General features: G+C 31.6%; 2 protein-coding genes and 1 non-coding gene across 3 annotated transcripts; 1 reads left to right on the top strand and 2 right to left on the bottom strand.

Moving 5' to 3' along the window:
• Positions 1-858: 858 nt before the first annotated feature.
• TRNAR-CCG lies at positions 859-931 on the bottom strand. Its single transcript has one exon. It is a non-coding gene; the product is annotated as a tRNA-Arg (tRNA).
• A 10,591-nt stretch (positions 932-11,522) lies between these two features.
• Positions 11,523-15,431, top strand: LOC109181039 (ethylene-responsive transcription factor WRI1-like). The gene is made up of 7 exons (XM_019330791.1): positions 11,523-12,047; positions 12,255-12,337; positions 12,588-12,596; positions 12,837-12,925; positions 13,174-13,298; positions 13,737-13,813; positions 14,726-15,431. Exons 1-7 carry the CDS (start codon positions 11,851-11,853, stop codon positions 15,316-15,318), a joined length of 1,173 nt encoding a protein of 390 aa, XP_019186336.1. The 5' UTR covers positions 11,523-11,850; the 3' UTR covers positions 15,319-15,431.
• A 1,204-nt stretch (positions 15,432-16,635) lies between these two features.
• Positions 16,636-21,686, bottom strand: LOC109182235 (T-complex protein 1 subunit zeta 1). The gene is made up of 15 exons (XM_019332346.1): positions 21,324-21,686; positions 21,147-21,210; positions 20,437-20,572; positions 20,203-20,354; positions 20,067-20,114; positions 19,650-19,742; positions 19,223-19,329; positions 19,018-19,132; positions 18,843-18,929; positions 18,438-18,642; positions 18,241-18,335; positions 17,604-17,672; positions 17,379-17,486; positions 17,150-17,268; positions 16,636-16,992 (listed from the first exon to the last, which is right to left on the bottom strand). Exons 1-15 carry the CDS (start codon positions 21,455-21,457, stop codon positions 16,917-16,919), a joined length of 1,608 nt encoding a protein of 535 aa, XP_019187891.1. The 5' UTR covers positions 21,458-21,686; the 3' UTR covers positions 16,636-16,916.

The raw sequence follows: 21,686 nt of genomic DNA, 5'->3' as shown, positions 1-21,686 counted from the left end.
GTTTTGTTTTGTTTTATATATAACATAAAAAGTGCGGTTTTTTTTTTTTTTTTTTTTACAACGCAAAGAAAAGTAGTCAACTCCTTATTAACTTAGGATAAGCCAGCCAATAATTCACTAGTAATTTATGAAATAAATTTATTTTTTTAATATGGGTGTAATAATTGTACGGTTACAAAATATTTTTCTTTTTAAAAACATCACAAGTACGTAAACTTTTTTAATGAAGTTTTAAAATAATATAGAATGTACAAATTAAGGATCTATTTATTACGGGGTACTATTTAGTATGAAAAACTCTTCATTTACTTTCTGATGGGCGTGAATGAATCTATGATATATATAGTTTTTTTTTTTTTTGAAAGGATGATATATATATTATGATAAAGTTAGAAAATTTGAGTTATCAAAAAAAAAAAAATTCTTCAAATTGAAATTTTTAAAAATATTTGTTCTTCTAAAAAAAAAAAACATTGGGCAGTTGAAATTTTAGCCTCATTTAATTTCGTATTTTGACTCTCAAGTTTTACTTTTTACTTATATATACTCTCTCACACAAAATTTTAATGTTGGCATATTTTTTGGGACTCACATAAAGATAACTTATTATCATTTCTTGTCAGAAATAAGAGTGAATGAGTAAAGATTGAAAGCCAATGTAATAGAACTCGATCTTTCAAATATAATGCAATTTCCTTTAACTTTTTTTGGGTACATTATTTAATACAACACCTACACTATATTCAACCTTAGCTTTAATCCAACAAATTAAATAACCCTAAATTTATAGGGCTTTGTACTTCCTCGTCTCCAACTCATTTAATACAACCTCTATTTTTTTTTGGTGAGGCAAAGTTTCAATCACAGTGGGACTCGAACCCACAATCTCCCGCTCCGGAGGCGAGCGCCTTATCCATTAGGCCACGCGACCCCCTGATATTTAATACAACCTCTATATATTGGAACAGGATTGACAATCTTTGCTGCAAAGAGCTAGATTGAATAAAAAAGAAATCAAAAGCTTCTTCAATATATATATATATATATATATATATATATATATATATATATATATATTCCTAATCATATGAGAACCATTCTCCCGCTGAGAACTCGTTGACAAATTCAAACCATTGATATTCAAGAATCATCATTTTGTCTTACTTTTAAAATTTTCTAAATTAATTTAACTTTTTAACCTAATTAATTTTATATAAAGGGGACATGGTGACCTGTTCTTGCATGTAATACAATAGTTATAAAATAAATTTCATTTGTTATAAGAAGTTGATCTTGAAATATTTTAGAGCAAATTTTACTTTTAATCATCATTGACTATTGTGACATTGTCACATTTGATCATATTTTTTTAATTTTATCTCATTACATCATTGATTTTTCATTTCACCATTTATTAAAGATGACTAACATGTAATTTTATTATTCAATTATCTTGTTCTTATCTAATATGTAATTTATTTTCCTCGTAAATTCTTTTAATTGAATGATGAAAAAATTTTATGTTTAGCCATATTTATTAAATAGTGGATAGACACCACAATTTTAAAAGGTCGAAGAATTAATTGTGACAAGCAAATGAAAGTAAGAAAATATAATGTACTAAAATTAAAAGAGCATAATAATTAATTAAATAGTATGTGGCAATGCAAAATAGTCCTTAAATTTGTTCAATAATCTTTTCTATATATATATATTTTTTTTTGGTGAAACCAATCTTTTCTATATTAAGCATATGCTAAATATGCTAATTAATTAGACAGAATCTCCTATAAAACAGTCTCATAAATCCTCATTCCTAAGACAGAAAATTTCATAGATTTTGTCATTTATTGTGTTCTATTGTGTCATGTCACCTATCAACTAAATGTGTATATCAATCCATTATCCATTTAACACATTTAAAAATTATATTTGTGTTTAGAACTTTAGTCCGTTAACCTTAATGGGTCAGTTCGTGTTTATAGACTTTATCATCTTCATGCCATAGTTAAATCAATATATTATCGAACTTGTTTACACAAATTGTCGAGTCTAAGCATATTAGAGAACTTAATTTTAACAGGTTTGTATAAGAAAAAAAAAAAAAAAAACCAAAATCCTTAATACAAAGTTCACTACTAGAAATTATAGAATTTCCGACCACCTGAAAATAATCTTAAATCAAGTTGAAAGCAAAAAGTGGTCGGAAATAGCAACACAGATTTTTCCGGATACCAAAAGTGGTCGGAAAAGGCTTTCGACTTGATTAAGATCACTTTCAGGTGGTCGGAAATTCTATAATTTTCAGTAGTGGTTTTTTTTTTTTTTTTTTGAATGTTACTAGCTCTATTACATTGTAGTATCTGTTCATATACTTTCTCAACCTACTGAAACACAAAGAGCCAATAACACCTCCACTGAGGCTCGAACTCACAACCTTCCAAATGGAAGTCCAACCCGGATACCATTAGACCACATAGTCCTGGTTCAGTAGTGGTTGATTTATTTATTTTTTATATATAATTTGTGTTCATAGAATCATAGGTACAAAATTTCACAACAAGACACAAACTTATTACATAAGATACAATTATTGATTTGTTTCAGTTACATAATTCATACTCTTAAGATACGAGATTTCATAACACAAGATACAAAAACTCACAACATAAGACACATATATATGCACCAGAATCCACAGTTACGTTGTGGTTGTATGTATGTTATCAAATTATATCTAATCTAATCTAAATAAAAACATAATAAGTGTGGATGAAGGTTATACCATTCATTTATATCCGTTTTTTCCGTTAAGTTTTTATGATACATTATGCTATAAATGTTCTTGGACAAACATATCCTTACCGTTATAACTTCCGTTATATTTTCCACTATTACTACCATGCGCATGCATCCACCATATATTTTCTTATTTTCAATAATAATAATAATAATAATAATAATAATAATAATATACACATTATATATTGGAGTTATATGTTAGTAAAATATAAATATTAAATTTATAGAAATGTTTTACATTATTATTATTATTATTATTATTATTATTTATAATAATTTAAATATTTAAAGTCTAAATAAATTTAAAATTTTAATATAAAATATTAATATTGTACATCTATTTTTTGTGCATCGCGCATAAGAAATACTAGTATATCAATAAAAATGTATGTTGTATATATGCATGTGTTGTAAACCTACCGTGAATGAGAATTGAGAACGACATCACACAAAATTACTGTATACTTTTTTGTTTCCGTCCACTAGAGCGGTCAACGCATGTCCATTCCGCCCACAATCCATCATCGTGCTTAGCTTAGCTTGCTGCCTCCAAATTTTTTCAATCCAATCCGTTCCAATTACTCTTTAACCCCAATTTAAGTTGAGTGACTCACTTCATTACTAATTTACATTTTTCATCAAAATACTACATTTTTTCTTATAAATATTAGATTTAATTTCATGAGTAACAATCAATCATTTTATCCCTAATTAGTATTACACTTTCTCTTAAGAAATTGTTCAACCCTTAAATATTATATTTTGATTTAAAAATATTAAACTTTACCTTTAAGTAACAAACTATTTATTTCTAATTAATAGTATATTTTTCAGATAAATATTACATTTCTATCTTGATCCGACATATCTCACATGAATCTATCTCACCCTTTTTAAGGAAAAAAAAAGTAAGATAATAATTTAAGAAGTCAATTAATTAATTCACAGTCTTCATTATTCTTAATTCATAACACCATATTTCATTTAATTCTTTATTGGGAAGATGTGTTTTTTAATCCTTCAATTATTCCCTGCTAATTATTTAATTAATATCTATTTTTTCAATTGTTGCAATATATTCTTAACTTTTTTAAAAAGTTACAATTTATGTATTATTGTACCTGAAGTAACAAAATTCTTTAATTATGGGTTTACTTAGTATAATTGATATTTTCGTAATTTTTTATGATTTTTAATTATAACCTTCTTTATTCTTTTGATATTTTATCGGCATAATATAAACTTGGCATTTTTTGACACGTCTCATTTACATGACATGAAACTAGACACAAAAGCAACATATATGTTGATGTTTAATTTTAATGTGTCCCAAACTATTAACGGCATATTGGTTGACTGACTTAGAACCTATTAAATTTTGTGTTTTAACATGTCAATCTTGCTTAACCCATAAATACCTGTTTAACTCGTTAATCTTAATATTAGTTTTTTTTTTTTTTGAAAATACTTAATATTAGTTATTTAGTTATGGTTTTTAGATATTATTTTATCCTTTTATGAATATTATGCTATGCTATGAATTTAATATCTTTACTATTTTGTTGGGTTTAATTGTAGATTTTTTCAAAAGTTTTTTTTTAATTAAATCATATTAATATGAATAATGGGTTTAAATAAGTTATATCGTGTCATTTATTGGGTTCTATTGTGTCAATATGTCACATATTAACTAAATGTGTAAATCAACCCATTCAACACATTTTAAAATAATTTGTGTTTATAACTTTAATCGGTTAACATTCATGGGTAATGTTCGTGTTTATACTTTATCATTTTCATGTCATAATTATATCAATTGTTTACACAAATTGTCAAGTCTAAGCATATTAGAGAACTTAATTTTAACAGGTTTGTATAAGGGAAAATCTTGATGATGTATCGCATATAAAGAGGAAATTTTAGGGGAGGCCGAAATCGCTAATTTTTTGTTTTGTAGATGATCGAACTGAATAGATTTTAATGCTTAAAGATAATAAATTACTTAAATATACATGTATTAAGTAAATTCCTAATGTATTTAATACTTAAAATGATACTTTAGTGTTACTATAATGAAACTAGTTTGAGGAAAATGAAAGTAATATTGTTAATGAAACTGTAGTATAATTAAAATGATTATTTAATATTGTTATAATGAAACTAGTGTGCGTGAAAAATAAAATTAAAGTCCAGAGCCATATAATAAAATATATTGTCAAATAACCTGAAGTGCAATTAAAATATTACTTCAACATTAATTAAACTAGTGTGTGTGAAAAATGAAACAAAAAAATAAAACTCAATCAATAATATATATTATCAAATGAAACTATAGTATAATTAAAATGATACTTTAGTATTATTGCTATAATGAAAATAGTGTGAACGGAAAATGAACTAAAAAACATAGCAATATTATCAAATAAAACTGAAGTATAATTAAAATGATACACACTCCATGTTCCACGCTGCTACACAGGCCATGGTTCGCATTAAAATTTGCCATTTAGGATAGCTTCCTAATCAACCACTAAGGCTCGTTTGGTTTGTGGATAATATTTTAAGGGAAATGGAATTGATATTGAAATTTTATAGAAAATAAATTACTAGTAAAATGAATTTCATTGTTTGGTTGGTGAAAAAAAATGACTGAGAATACTAATTCTATTGTTAGAATTGAAATTGTAAGGAATAATAAGTATAAAGACATATATGCCCCTACAAATTAAAAAAAAAAAAGTAATTTAATTAAGAAAGAAAACAAGGATAAAATAGTTAAATTATATCATTTTTTATTTCTCATTTTTAATGAAAAACAAAATCTCATGTCCAACCAATGATTTTGTTTTCATCAAATTTGACGAATTATATTCATTTTCCAATTGGAAAATGAAATCCATGAACCAATCAAAAAAAAAAAAAAAAAACCACAACAAGAACATTTTCCTCCCAGGAAAATATTTTTCACGAAAAAACTTTTCAATCCAACCAAACATTCCCTAAATCTCCAATTCAGGCTAGCTCACCCTTTATTATATGCAGGGTGAACTGACCAGTCTAGTGTAATTTATTTTGATAATTTTAATGTCTACTCGTATGTCTTGAACTTTTAGTTCGTTTTAAAATGTCATTTAAAACCAATTTAAGAGTGATTGCTTTTTTTTTTTTTTTTTTTTAATAAGTCTTGTATAAGACCATTTCACGTAAGACGTGTAATACTTTTTAATTAAAATGTAACAAGTATAACATGTTTTATGTGAGACACTTTGACATAAAACTATTTTTTTATTATTATATTTAATGAAGGCATCTCAAACCAATTTGCGAAATCCACGAAACTCATTGGTGCTTAGATGTTGTGTTCCTACAATCAAACATACTCGCAATCGGCATCTCATCTCAAGGCACTGCTAGCTGGATGCAAAATGCAATAACAAATATGAGAAACATGACACCGGACTGTTGAAAATTTATAGCAAAATTGACATATTAAGTGTTATTTTTGTAGTACAAATATATATGAGGTCCACATCCAATTTGAATCGAGTTGAACGGTTGAAAGCGTTGTCTTTTAGTGTTCAAAAAATAGTATTGTGATCCATTTTATCTTGAAAAGTTACCAAATATGGTAGGATTTTTTATTTATTTTTAAATACCCATAACACCTCAATTAAAGTTTGAACTCACAACCTCATATATGGAAGTCCAACTCGAGTGCCATTAAACCACAAGGTCTTGACCCAAATTTTGAAAGCGTGACTCATTGTTTACAGTGATAAGTATTACAGAAATAAGGATAGCCTTAGTTTTCATGTCACTCCAAATTTAAAAAAAAAAATTCACTTATTTTCCCAATAATTAAAGGGAATATAATAGAAATATTAAATTGTGATATTTCACCGACCTTGGACGGAAATATATCTCTTTTTATATTTAAGTTGCAATTTTCCGTCTGCCGCCATTAGTGGACGGAAATTTTTGTCTATAATTATACTTTGTTGTGAGTGTGATTATTTTTACTAGACATCAAAATAAAATGGAAATTACCGTCAATATTATATAGTCAGATCGGAAATGATTGATGAGGAAAACATGATTTTAGTAACAATTAACTTCAACTATACGACATGAATATTTTGCTTAATATTTATATACGTATTTATTATTATTATTTTTTACCATCGTAGTATACTTGTGCGGACTATTATAATGTAGTTGCGTAAATGTTTTACCAAAAAGTGTACGTGGGCACGCTCCACACAGTTACGTGGACCACGGTCTGAAATAACGTCGCTGAATATTATGAGTAAAAATAATGTACATTATGTGTTAGAATAATGTACATTACGTGTCAAAATATGAAACTTATGGAATAATATAATGTACATTATATGTTTTAGAATAATGTACATTATGTTTTGGAATAATGTATATTATGTTTTAAAATAATATACATTATGAATTATAAAAATGCTTATTACATCCGGTCGCGCGAAAAAATACATCAAATGACGTCGTTTTTGGACTGTGATTCACACAGCTCACGGTCCATGCAATAACTATTGGTGTCCACGTGTGGTGGTTGCATTTTCTTTCGCAAACAAAGAAAAAATTTCTGCAGTATTTTGAGCATTATCTCTAATTAAACTCCATTTTTGTTCACTTTTTGGGACTCTCATGAGTTTTCAAAGTATTAGATTGATTCCCATATGCCATTCCGGCCAAGTGTTGAAAACCATAACAAACCCACCTCCATTAGTAATTGAAAATGTTGAATATGATTCAAATGACTACTATTTTTGTCACATATTCTATTTTTGGTTAAAGAGAGAGAGAAAAAATAAATTATCTTATTAATATCAATTATGTCAAGTAATGTTACATTTAATAAGATATTAATGTTCGATTGACCTTGTCTACTGAGCCACTGAATCACCGTAGTTTACATAATCTCAAATGCTTTGTTGGCTGGGGTGTGGCCGCCTTGGGATTGATGATTCAACTTTTTGGGAGAAAAAGTAATATATGCTACATTTCTTACTAACCTGACGTGTTAATTGATGTAGAAAAACAACATTACAATGAGGTTTTTTTCTTCAATAAAACCAAAATATGCTCTTTGGTCCTTTTTTTTTTTTTTTAGTGACATGGAAAATTCACAACCATTACTCAAAAGTGTACATTGAGTAATTAAGCCCCGCTTTATGACCTAGTCAGTCGAGTAATAATATTTGATTATTATATGTTACAATAGTTTATTAGTTCATTTTATATAAGAAAGTGCTTCACACTCCTGCAATTACTACTCCTTAATTTAAAATATGTAATAATAAGATGAGTAATTGCAAGGGTCTCGAGCCATTATCCAAGAGTTGAGAATTGAACTCGAAAAGATATTATATGGCAGGTTAAACTGAGAGGGTGTTGACAATCATTGAACTTATATGACATTTTAGTACAAGAATCATACTTTACTTAGTCACTCATTTCGGAAGTAAATTCTTCTATAAGTACTGGGTTGAGTTAATCAATTTATGATAATTAATGAATATAAAATGAAAAAAAAAATGTATTATCATATTATGAGATAAATTAGCATTATTCATTTTTCAATCATGCGTGTAACAGCCTATACCCTTACACCAACTCAGCCTATTCCATATGTTTTTGCGTTTTTGGCAATTGGCCGTTGAAAGTGTTTATTATTTACTCCAAATACTATACCGTTATAGTTTTTTTTTTTTTTTTTTTTGAATGCTACTGGCTCTATTACAATGTAGTATGTGTTCATATACTTTCTCAACCTACTGAAACCTAAAGAATCAATAACGCCTCCACTGAGGCTTGCACTCATAACTTTCTAAATGGAATTTCAACTCAGGTACCATTAGACCACATACTATACCATTATAGTTTTTTTTTTTTTTTTTTTTTGAAGGTATACCATTATAGTTAAAGTACTTATTACTATAATATTCCACGGGGTGAGTTACATACTAAAATATTCAATTAAATTTTAACTCTACTTTTTATTGAAAACGATTGGCTTTATACTTTATTTCTTCTCAATTTTTTTTTTTTAAATATTACTATCTTACATTGGCTTATATATGTACCATACATATAATTAAAAAATGATTAATTTTTTTTCAATTTGAAAATGTCAATGAGATGTCAAGTTTAAATTATAATAATATCATTTAAAAATAAAATTAAAGGAAAAAAAAACTAAATGGTCAGTATATGTTAAATTAATCATTTTTATGGAATAGTTTTTAATGGGGAATTGAAACACATATTTTTTAGAAAAGAATTTTATTGATCATGTTATGAAATTGTATGCAAATTTAAGCCTGAATTTGTTGGTTTTTTTTTTTTTTTTTTTTTTTCATTTCAAGAAAAAAAAAAAGAGAAAAAAACTTTACTAATATTTAAAATTTTGATGGTAAATTACCAACTTTGAAATGTTTGGTTAAAATTATCGCATACAAAAGAATTTAATATTTTCCATAAATAAACCTTGTTTATAAAGATTTTCTATAATGTTTAACATACCAAAAAATATTGTAAAGTTTTCTAAAATAATAATAATAATAATACTACCATCTTACATTTCCTTATAAAAAAAAACCTAAAAAGTGTTATTTTTTTAAAGTTGTCGTTTTATATATTGGAAAAGAACAAACTAAGTTTATAGTTAATTTAACTTTTAGTTATACAAATACAATGATTCTTTTATTTTATTTTTGCATATGACAAATGATATCTCTATTACTGCGAAACTAATTTGAATTGGTCTTGAATTACGATCACAAATTATGACTCTGACTCAAAAAAAAAAATGAGATTTAAACTCTTTTACATGGTAAAACTGCAAAAGTATGATAAAATCCTTTGAGGAAATATAATCATAATTTTTTACTTTTAATTTTCAAATATCACTCTGGCCATGATTAAATTTAGTTCAATTTTAAAAATAAACTTGAATGTCATTAAAAATTCAAATAAATTAAGTATGATAAAATTGATATTTGGATATTCAAAGTAACTCATGTTGAGCTTGATGTAACTCATATTGGAATACTCATACTCGTCCCTTGAAAGATCCAGTCTGTCACACTTATCTAGAGATTAGAGACGTTATTGCATTGAAAGATTCTTGAGTGATATGCATAATGAACAACTGTGTCCACGATATACATTGTATAAATGACTTGCGAAAGGTAATAGAGGGATAAAACGCACAACATAGAACTAAAAGGCAAAAATCTTACTTTTACTTCATGAAATTATTCACTTTTTCATTTTATCAAGGAAACAGAAAAAGGAATACAAAAACATAATTAAAATATACATTATATATTCTCGCAACGTAAGTGTGGGCCGAATCCTTAATATAATGGATGTTTTGTAAAATAGTTAGTCTATAAGTCAAATTTGATTTATTTGACCACTATTAACTTTTTAATTTGGTTAAAAAAATTAATATAAGTGTTTGATTAATTAGCTTTTTGCAACTCTAAGATGTTAAAATTTAAAAAGCTGCTCAAAGCAACCTTTTCATTTAGCTTTTTGAGAAAGAAAATTATACCAAATAGCTAACATCTAATTTACCAAACACCTTTCTACAACTAATGTTATCAACTAGTTACACCCTCTAATTCACTTAATTCTTCCAAAAGGCTGAACCCCAATCCTAAGGGCCCCACACACCCCGACCCAACAAAGTATTTGAAAGATGTAAATCATGGTAACTCAATTAACTAACAGTCATTTTCCAAACAGGACCAACGTCATTTTAGCGTGATTTAACTTTTTATCAATGATTCAAATTTTCACTTAAGGGTCCGTTTGGAAAGCAGGAAAATGACTTCTGAAAAATGTTTTCTGGAAAATGAATTATTTTCCGAAAAACATTTTCCTTTCTCGTGTTTGGCTGCAAAGCGGAAAACTGTCTTTAGTGTGTTTGGTTCATTTTCTAGAAAATGAGATAGAATTATATAGTTTATATAATTAAGTATTTTGTTTAAAATATAAAAATATTTATATTTTTGAAATCAAATAATATACATAAATAAAGTTATTAAAAATTAAAAAAATTAAATTAAAAAAAAAAAAGAAGAAGAAAGAGACGTCGGAAACCAGAGAGTAGTACTCTCTGGTTTCCGACCGTGTTCTCTGGTTTCCGGCCGAAACCAGAGAGCACTGCTCTCTGGTTTTTGGCCGGAGATATCCGACCGGTGTTCGCCGGAAAACGTACGGTCACAAATCCGAGAACCAAATCTCATGAGGAGAGAACAGTGCACAATAGGTGTTGGTGAAGTTGTGGAAATTTTTTGACCAGAAGATGAGAGAACAAAGAATGGAAAATGACTTCCCCCCAAAAAAAGGGGAAATCATTTTCCGGAAAAGAGGCTTCATTTTCCATTGACTATGTGGCATTTTCCTTTGACTTCCATTTTTCTTGCACAGCCAAACACCAAAAATTCGGAAAATGATTTCCAGAAATCATTTTCCGGGTTTCCAAACACACCCTAAAAAAAGAGGACAAGAAAAAAAAATTGCATATGAAAAAACGATGACATTTGTTAAGAGGGAAAATCAATTTTACGGTAATCTCCCTACCCCACTGGCCCACTCAGGCCCTCACCCCTCACGCTTTGATTATAATAATTAAAACGCTATATAAGTGAGTCGAGTCCAGAGTGAGTCTCATGCCAGTGCGGCAAATGCCTTCTCGTCTTCTCTTCTCAATTTGGTAAACCACTTTGGTTTTGCCCAAACAAAAAAGGAAGCCAAGAAGAAGAATCAGAAAGATCAAACAAGAATTTGGAGAAAAAAGAAGCAAAAATCTCTTTCTTGATTCTCTAAATTCTTCACTACCCAACTCCCTCTCCCTCTTCCATCTCCCAATCCTACAAACAGACAGACAGACAGACTCACAGAGAAACATTAAATTCTGGGCTGCTGCCATTTTTGTTCTGACAAGAGAAAAGTATAAGAAAAAAAGAATTTTTTTTTTTTTTGTTTTCGATTTTTGAGTTGGAAATGAAGAGGTCGGCTCCTTCTTCTTCTTCTCCGTCTTCCTCTTCGTCGTCTTCTTCCTCTTGCATTCAGTTGCCGCCGGCCGGCCAGCCGGTGGCCAGCCCGGAGCCCCGACCGGCGAAGCGTTCCAGAGCGAAGAGAACTGCCAATGCCGATTCAACTCCGGCCAGAAGAAGCTCTGCTTACAGAGGTGTCACAAGGTAGGTGCAGAATTTCGGAAAAAAAAAAAAAAAAAAAGAAGAAAAAAGCCAAATTTTCTCTCTCACACACTCCTGCACGCAGCAGAGGTGTGAGAAACAAACAAAGATCGGAAATTTATGTTGTTCGGTTGCTTTTGAGTGCATGCATGACAATTGGCTATTCGGAAATTTATTTTCATTTTTTAAAACTTTCATTGAATTTCTCAGGCACAGGTGGACCGGGAGATATGAAGCTCACCTATGGGACAAGACTACCTGGAATAACATTCAGAACAAGAAAGGAAGACAAAGTGATTATATTTCTCCTTTTTTTTTTTTTAAATGTCAGTTTTTATTTGGGAATTATATACAAAAAAATGTTCGAAAACCGAGGAGATCTGCAGGTTTAGTTTATTACTATAGTTAATCTCAATTATAGTTAATTAACATATTCTACCCATCATTTAATCCTTTTTTTCTGACCATTTTTCCCTTTTCATGTTCTGCTGATGATGTTCCCTGTCATTTGCAACGTTAACTAATGCTTTTGTCGTGCCTTAGTTTACTTGGGTAAGCATTACTTATTAGTTTCATTAATCTTGTTCTTCCCCTTAAATTTAATTTATCAATTCCGACTCCAATGTTGTCACGTCGCAAGGTTTTTGGACATACATTTTGTGGGTTTAAGATTAGTCTCTAAATCTAATGTACCAAAAAAGAAATAATTTTGTTATATATAACATCTTTTTTTTTTTCTTGATATATATAGAAAATAAATTTAATGTCATTTTCAATGTGTATTGGGTACAGGGGCATATGAAAGTGAGGAGGCCGCTGCCAGAACGTATGATCTTGCTGCTCTTAAGTACTGGGGGGCCTCTGCTACACTTAACTTTCCGGTAATTTAATTCTCGTGTACTTTGGTTAGCTTTAATTTGTTTTTATTTCATTTTTTTAAATATTTTTTGTGCAGAATTAAATTTCTTGTCGGATTTGGCCAATGTTGTTGAAATTTGTATGATATGATATGATAGCATGTTTAAGATGAAGAAATTATATATGGGTTTGAAATGATATATATAGGGGGTGTTTTGTAAATGGTTGATCAGTCATTTTTAACGTTTTGACCGAGTCATAATGTGCACAGGTTGAGACATATGACAAAGAGATAGAGGAAATGCAACCGTTGTCTAAGGAGGAGTATCTTGCTTCGCTGCGGAGGCAGAGCAGTGGCTTTTCTCGAGGCGTTTCTAAGTATCGTGGTGTGGCGAGGTAAAACAGAAAAATTCTCGTGAATTTACTTTTATATTGAATGTATGTATATGTGGAAGTCATAACATATAGTCCATGTTTAAGCTTTCTAAACAGTTTAAAGTTGTTGGGAAAAAAAAATGTGATTTTGGAGTCAAACGGGGTTGAAGAAACATGTTTTTAAATTTTTATCATAGTATGCTTTTGGCATTTTCATGATTTCTATGGTTGTTGTTAAGTTATAGTGGTGAAGGTGGAGGGACCATGTAGGCCTTATTTAGTACACAAGTGGAGTGTTCATTTGTGTTTACTTATGTACCGAAAATGTGTTTTTTTTTTTTGGGTTGACAATCATGTTTCCCACCCTCAAATTGACCATTTCAAGTGTGGATTGCATGGCTCATTTCTCCATCGATTGCTAAACCATCTTTTGCTCTTGTTGCTCCTCGACTTTGACAGGCACCACCATAATGGTCGATGGGAAGCCCGAATTGGACGAGTCCTTGGGACTAAGTATCTCTACTTGGGAACTTTCAGTAGGTCCACTTTTCATACATACATATTATTATTATTAACTCCATTTTCGTTCAAGAATAGTGTGCCTCGTTGTATAGTCAATTCAGAACTAATGGTGATTATTCTGTGGATTAAAGTGGAAAATGCGATATACATAACAGACATGATTCAAGCTCAGATCCCTGCGAGGGATCCAATCGTTATATAATAACCAAAAATGATTTCTTTAGGTGTACTATAAAAATATTATGGCAGCCCAGACACTCAGACAGAGATATACTAACAGTATAGTTTTAGTTTATTTATTTTTCACCTCTAACCATATTCAATAGATTAGTACTCCCTAAAGCTGACATGAAGCATGTGATTCATACACACTACTTTTTAAAAGAGAGTATATTTTATATACATAGAGTGCTTGCATGGACATGATTGTTAGAATTTAATATCCCAAATCAGATCTTTGCGGCTTGTACGAAAGGTAACTTTCAGTTCAACTATATAAAACTATTTCTTCCTTTAGTTGGTACCCTAACCCTCGGTTTCCTTGTTCGGGTTTGACCATAGTTATTTCTTAATTAATTGCATTCTGTGTTAAGCAAGCTAAGCTACCTATTTGTCTCCTTTTGACCAACGTGCCTCGTCTCTATCTAGTTTTTTATTGCAATGTAGCCCGGGATTTGGTTTCTGGTTCCATTGGATCGAGAGATTCACTTGCTAATAATACTTCATTTATGTATTTTCTTTCTTTGTTTTCCATAAAGAATGAGTAGTGAAATTAAACTGTCTTTGTTGAGCATATAGTCATTAATGTGCAATCCAACTATCAGCTTAGCCTTTTAGTTGAGATGGAGCACATACTTCCATAAGTGTTTGTCGGGATTTTGAGGATTAAACGAAACTCATCTGCATTTATATCTGATGTGATAAAGGCACACAAGAGGAAGCTGCAGAAGCATATGATATGGCGGCAATTGAGTACCGAGGGCCTAATGCAGTCACGAATTTCGACGTTAGCCGTTATGCAGACGTGCTGAACAAAATCCGGGAGCGAGAGCAGCTGCAGCAGATGGCTGGTAATCCCGAGTCGTCAGTGGAGGTTCAGTCGGGCGAGCAATCCGATCAGGATCAAGAAAACGCGGGAGAGAAACAGGAGGGGGCGGAAGAGGTGAACAATGAAGAGCACCCGTGGAAGCCCGAATTCCCAAAGATGGAAGAAGAAGTAGTAGGGGTGCTGGAGCCACGGGTTCCGGAAATGGAGTTTGCCCCTCCCCCGCCACCCGTCGAGGCCTCGTCTGCTGCAATGCTGATGATGGACCCCGCAGCTGAGGAGCACGATAGTGCCTGGAACGTGTTCTTGGACCCCGGGTTCGAGCAGTTCTTGAACACTTCTGATGACCTCTTCAGCATCTTCAACTCCCCCTTCGACGATGATATTGACTCCATCTTCGGGGAGCAGCTCATCGAGAAGGAGTTCGTTCAGGCTGGCATTCTCAGCAGCGTCAATGAATTCCCGGCTACTTGAGACAACTCGTGTTTGTTTGTAGTTAAACAGAAACAGTGAGTAGAAGCTTAGTGGCAGCAAAACTGCCTTTCTAGTTTTAGATATCTATCCATAGAAAGACATGTTTTCTGTTCTGTTTTTTTTTTTTTTTTCATAAACTTGTGTAGTTCAGTTTTTCATTAGCAACCTAAGCTGATTCTGAGCATCAAATTTTGCTCTCAAGAAATTTTTGTTTTGGTTGGCTGACATTATCAAACTAATCCCAGAAAACTTTCTACCAACAACTTATATATGCACAATTCTAGCACCTAGGTTGCACTGGGTTTGGATATGGAGCATCCTTAAATTTTCAGGTCAGCTGTTCCACCCAAAAGAGGTGCCTACAATTCAACGAACGGGTTAGTCACTGTCTCTGTCTCTGACGGTGGAACCCTGAGTACACCCAAAAAAAAAAAAAAAAAAAAAAAAAAAAACGCCTTTATTTGTAAATATTTTTTTCTTTATGTCCAATATTTTGTAAGATAATACAAAAATGTTAATTGTCATAAATAAATGTCAAATGAGTCTTTGATTTGGAAAAAAAACACAATTCAAAAAATTGGAAATAAATTTAAATATGCACGTCAGCTTCAAAAATAAATGTGACTGAACTATTTTTTGACTAATTTTTACTTGTAGACTTCAAATTGATGATGTGCTTGCCGGTTATTATTATAATTATTAATTTTGCTACTATAGTAGCCTTCGCATAGGTCTTTTGTCCATATCTAGATGAAGTTAGGCGTAAAAATGACGGTGAGAGGTGGTGGCAAGTTATATATATTCTGGGGAAAGAAGTTGTATATTATAGAGTTAATTTATTTTTTTGTCTTAGTAATTTACATTTAATCTTTTTCTTTTTAAAAAAAGTATATCTCATTTGATTCTTGAATTATTGTAGCATAATCATTTTTGATCCCATAAACAAAACAATTTAAATTCTATAAAATACAAAGACACTAGGGTCAACTCACTTTGTACAAAAAAGATCAAAATGTCCTTGTATTTAATGAAAATTTCAACAATATTGTTAATGGAGGATAGAAAATGATTATACTATACTCACACTAGGACCAAATGAAAATATTCTGAAAAAAAAAAGACTAAAAGTGTAGTGTCACATATAAATCTAGAACAAAATTTTTGAATATTAAAAAGATATGGAATATTCTATTTTAGGATCATGCAAGATTGCAAGTCATCAAGAAATCGTTAAAAAAAAAGCCTATTTTGTGTCTGGTTTATAAGGCAGACTTCTATACACCTACAGTAGCATCTTTCTATGAGAGGATAACTTGATTCAAGGTGTGATGTTTATGGTCATACATAAGACACCAACTAATTTTTAGGATAAAACATCAAACCATAGAGTGCAAAGTAACAAATTCAATGGTGCAAACACATTTAAAAGGGGTCCCCATTACAATAATAAAACTCACAGCCAAATTAATATCTATCACAACTGTTTTGGGTCCTTAAATTTCACAAGATCCATAGCTAGCCTTCAAAAATGCGAGCAAAAAAAAAAAAACAAAACAAAATACCACTAGCCCATGTGAACAATGGTAAGGAAGAAGAGCTTAAGTTGGTTTTCTCATGTTACGCCCTGCCCGAATTGCTTCATCCACAAGTAGTAGTTGAGATGCTATTGCAGGGCTGCAAAGTGAAAGATTGAGTTTTTTAGCGGAAATTGCTAGATCAGATAAAGGGAAGTAACCCTTACACTGTAATATTGATGTAAAAAAGGATTATGGAAGATTGCAGTGTAAATGAGCACATATATAGGGGAGAGGGCAGTTAATTTTCCACTTACCCAGAGTTAATAATCTGATGCTTAACAGAATAATTATCAAAGATCCCCTCCATTTGTGGATCTATAGGCTCTCCTGTGTGCAGAGATAGTCCCACAACATTTCCCTTGTCATGCTCACCCTGCAAGAGAATCACAATTATGACCAACAAAATAAGCTTATTATAGGTAATTTAATGATAGAAATGTAATCTATCTTGCTTGTTTCCCATTGAAAAAATCAATCAGTTACCGTCAGGGCAATGATCACATCTTGAGTATCAAGGCCAGAGTTCTCAGCAAGTGTCTTGGGTAACACGAGGAGGGCATTGGCAAAAGCTTCAACACCCAGCTGTGCACGCTGTTCAATGTTTGGTCATAGGGATAAACGAAGACAAATCAGGCAATTAATTGACATTTGACAATTGCAAATGTTTCAATTAAAACTCATAAACAGACACGATAAACACATGCGTACCCCTTGAACAGTTTTCTTCACTTCGTTGATCAAGTACTGTCTAGCAGCCACTTCAAATGCACCAGCACCCTGAGCAAGGAAACACAAAAAAGTCCCAATCAGAAGCTCAACTCTAAGGACACTATTTATGCATATATGACCCTTGGATTAGTTGGCTAAGATGAAGCCAAGAGTAAAACTTTGCAAACCACACATAAAATATTAAAACAAATTGATGCAATCAGGAATACAGAATGAATAGGTATTTCATCATGTAAAATACAGATCTCAATTTATTTTGAATTAAAGGATAGTAGTTCATATAGCAAATTCAAATATTCTTTCCAACTCAACAAGTCATTTCCCAAAAAAGTAAGAAATAGAATACAGTATATAGTGACAACTCTCAAACACACACAAGGGAGAAACATCAACTATCCAATACATAGGGTCCAAAAGGACAAGAAAAACCATGCATTTAGGGAATGCAAACTAAGGTTACATAACACACACTATGTCAATATCACAATAGTGCTTTTACAAGATAATCTTGCAACTGAAGTCTAAGAACTGATTATTGTGTTCAATTTTTCACAATTAATATTAAAGGCTAATAACAAAACCAATATAAAATTATGCTGGCAATGTTATAACATACCAATACAACAGCTTCATCTTCAATGGTATTTTTGAGTGCTCTTAGTCCATCACGTACAGCATCCTTGATTTGAGCAATGGTATGATCATTGGGTCCTAAATATAAAATGATAATGATTAGGTGATAATCAGTGAAGCCCTTAAGTTTAGCAAGTTAAGAGTACCTTAAACTGAAAAGAACTAGCAAGTTAAGAGTACCTTTAATAAGTATAGTGCAAGAGTTAGGATTTTTCACATTTTCAATAAAGGTGTACTTCTCCTCTCCAAGGACATGCTCATAGACCAGTCCAGCCCAGCCAAGGCAGTCTGGAGTCAGGTAATCAACAGAATCAACTGACTCTCCACCACAAGCTAGGACCAACCGTTGCATATTTCTCCTCTTTGCCCGTCGAAGGGCAATTATCTAAAAGACCAAAATAATATTAACACAATTACTGTAATTGTCTAACAAAAGATCAGAATAAACAAAGTTCAGCTAGCCACTACGACATTCAGGTAGAGCGATATACACTACGCATAGATTTAAGAACTCCAACATCCATAGGATATATTTACACGTTACACAACAGCCAAAGGCAACACTAAGTAATAAAGAGAACTTACTCCTTCCCGAGCAAGAAGGTCCAGTGATGGAGGATCAATCCCTTTTTGATTGATGACAACAAAGTTGCTATCATTACCTGAGCACACCTGCAGGTAACCATAAATGCAAGACATGAGTATTAAATTGGTATAGAACTAAAATTGTGTGAACAAGTGATGATACTCATATTAGTACCTTTCTCTTTAGGTCAATTATCTTTTGTACTCTTTCATCAACAGATCGTCTTTCTGCAGCAACCATTGCTTCTCTCTGTTCCGCACTTGAGTAGAAAAACCCTGCATTTATTTCACTTAAAAAAAAAAAAAAACAAAGGCATGAGCACAAACTTCAGAACATTGGCAATATTCAAATCAAACAAAACTATAGAATCAGAGATTACCTCTTCTCATATTCCAAGGAAACATTACATGTCAAAATGTAACAATTCTCTGCTCGCCTCTTCATGTCTGGGTGTCTAGAACCATGATCAAGTACAAGGCCCTCCACCTATTAACATCAAAACTATAATGAGGAACAGCAACTTGGTAAATGTGTAGTTTTTTCACTCTCATATTATGTAACTGCAAAGGAAGAAATAATCATTGGCTCCAAAGTAATGTGCATGGAAACTATTTGATTCTTGAATTGATAATTAAAAAAACAAGGGCAAAATCTCACATCAGAAGATATTATCAAGCAGATAAAAATAAAGTTCATCTACAGATAAAAGGTTCATCTCAGGAAAAACTTGAAGTCTTAAAGATATTAAGAAACCCTTGTACACAATACTGAAAATATAAACAGTGTATCTGTGGCATTGTGCATACCAGGCGAGTGTCCACATCAAACTTGTGGCGCATATGCATAATCTCAACCATGAAAAGATCAATAGATTCTTCAGGCTTGCGAATGCAGAGAACCTGTTGTATGAAATATAAAACATAAAGGTTGAGATCAAGAAAACAATACTAAATTACTGATTCATGTCAATTGTAAGAAAGCCACAGAATACTATAAATGTTTGCCAGCGGCTAAGGACAAGGACAATCATCAGTTGGCAAAGCTAAATAAATAAATAAATCTATGCACCTAGGAAACAAGAAAAATTATGTTGTGTTTATTGTTATTGTTATAAAAATCAACATTGATTTGTTCCTTCGACAACAAAAAACAATAACAGTTACCAAAAAAAAATAACATAAACTAATTAATATTAAAATATTAGGAAATATATGAGCACTCACAGCATTGGTGACAATGTCTGTAAGTTGATCTGCCAGTGCTTCATACAGCTGCATCAACCAGAAAAGTTAAGAGAAAATACCAAGATAAGAAGTAGCAGTGAAAGACTCTAAATAGCGATATCATAATTGAGGAGACCTTGGTTCTTAGAGTTGTTCTAGCCACCATTCTCAATATCTCTTTATCTGGCTCATCGCCCATCACTACAGGTGTCTTAAATCTCTCAAGAAATTGCAGTGTTGCTCTTTTTGCAATTTCAAAACCATCATTTAGTACATGAGGATGCATGCCTGCAGGAAAAGTGAAAGGAAGTCATGCCAGACTATTCAAACACGTTTGAATTTCACAACATGATTTGGAAACTTAACAAACCTTCATCTATGTAACGCTCAGATTGTTTCATAAGTTCACCAATAAAAAGCACAGTTGATGTAGTACCATCCCCTCTAGCATCATCTTGTGCAACTGCAGTCCGCGCAATCATTATAGCAGTTGGGTTTTGAATTTGCTGCAATTATCAAGCATAATATAATCAGTCACAAGATAGGAACATATTCTTCACTAGTAATTTTAGAAAAAAAATTAATTTTATCTTACTGTTCTTATTAGATATGCCTCATCACAACAAATTATAGAAGTAAATGAAACTATTCTAGTTCTAGGTAGTAAAATAGTCATATCCTGTCATGCTCACCTGATGCATCAGCTTATATTTTCTGCAAAACTACAAGCCTACTCAAATATCTTTACTACGGTATTATCTGTAACTTATAATTTTCAAATAAAGGTGAACAAAGAAGGGGATCCAACATTAACAATATACTAAAATTATAAAGTTAAGGTTATAATAGGGTTCTAAATTCCAAAACCAAAGCCTTCCCTGCAGAGACCCATGAACTGAATTTACTTCAATTCTGCAGTTTTTCCATTGTCCATTTTCCAATGTAGTCTATGTTTTCCTTTCTCCAATGTAGGAAATACATCATGAACTGACCTGATGTCTTAACTACACAAATGCTTAGTGCACTTATGGAAAAACATTCACAGAGCTTAGGAAGGGAACAATGAGGAACGAAACTCACCATTTCTTTCAACAGAGTGTTGCCATCCTTCGTGAGTTTAATATCACCGGCTCCTCCAACAAGCCTAGAAAATAAGATCAACGAATTCCGGCGTCAAAATCGAATCAAAATGAAATGAAATTGATACACACACACACACACACGATACTTGAAGAGAAACAGGTTAAACTAACTAACATCTTAAGTGTGCCCTTAGGTCCAAGGTTAGTCTTGAGAACGTCTTGCAAACCCTTGGCAGCATTGATGTTCATGTGAAGCGCCGCCGACTTGTTGAGCACCTCAGCGTTCGGATTCAGCACCCTTAGAGACATCTTGGCTTATGCAACCAGCGTGATCCTAGCTAGGGTTATACCGACGACCGAAGATTTACAGCCAAGAGTCCAGTACAGGCAGGCTCTAAACGTATAGACGGAGTGGAAGAGAGTGGCCGGGGAAGCAAGCGGGAGAAAGGAAAGGGCTTTTGGGCTGAGAGTGAAAGGAAACTAGGTTTAGGAGTTGGGACTTTCTGGAAGAGTAGACGACAATTGGGTACTGAGATTT

This window comes from Ipomoea nil, unplaced genomic scaffold (genome assembly GCF_001879475.1).
Source record: "Ipomoea nil cultivar Tokyo-kokei standard unplaced genomic scaffold, Asagao_1.1 scaffold1043, whole genome shotgun sequence".
Lineage (NCBI taxonomy): Eukaryota > Viridiplantae > Streptophyta > Magnoliopsida > Solanales > Convolvulaceae > Ipomoea > Ipomoea nil.
Note: the sequence above shows the minus strand (reverse complement) of the source record. Positions and strands in the feature narration are given on the sequence as shown.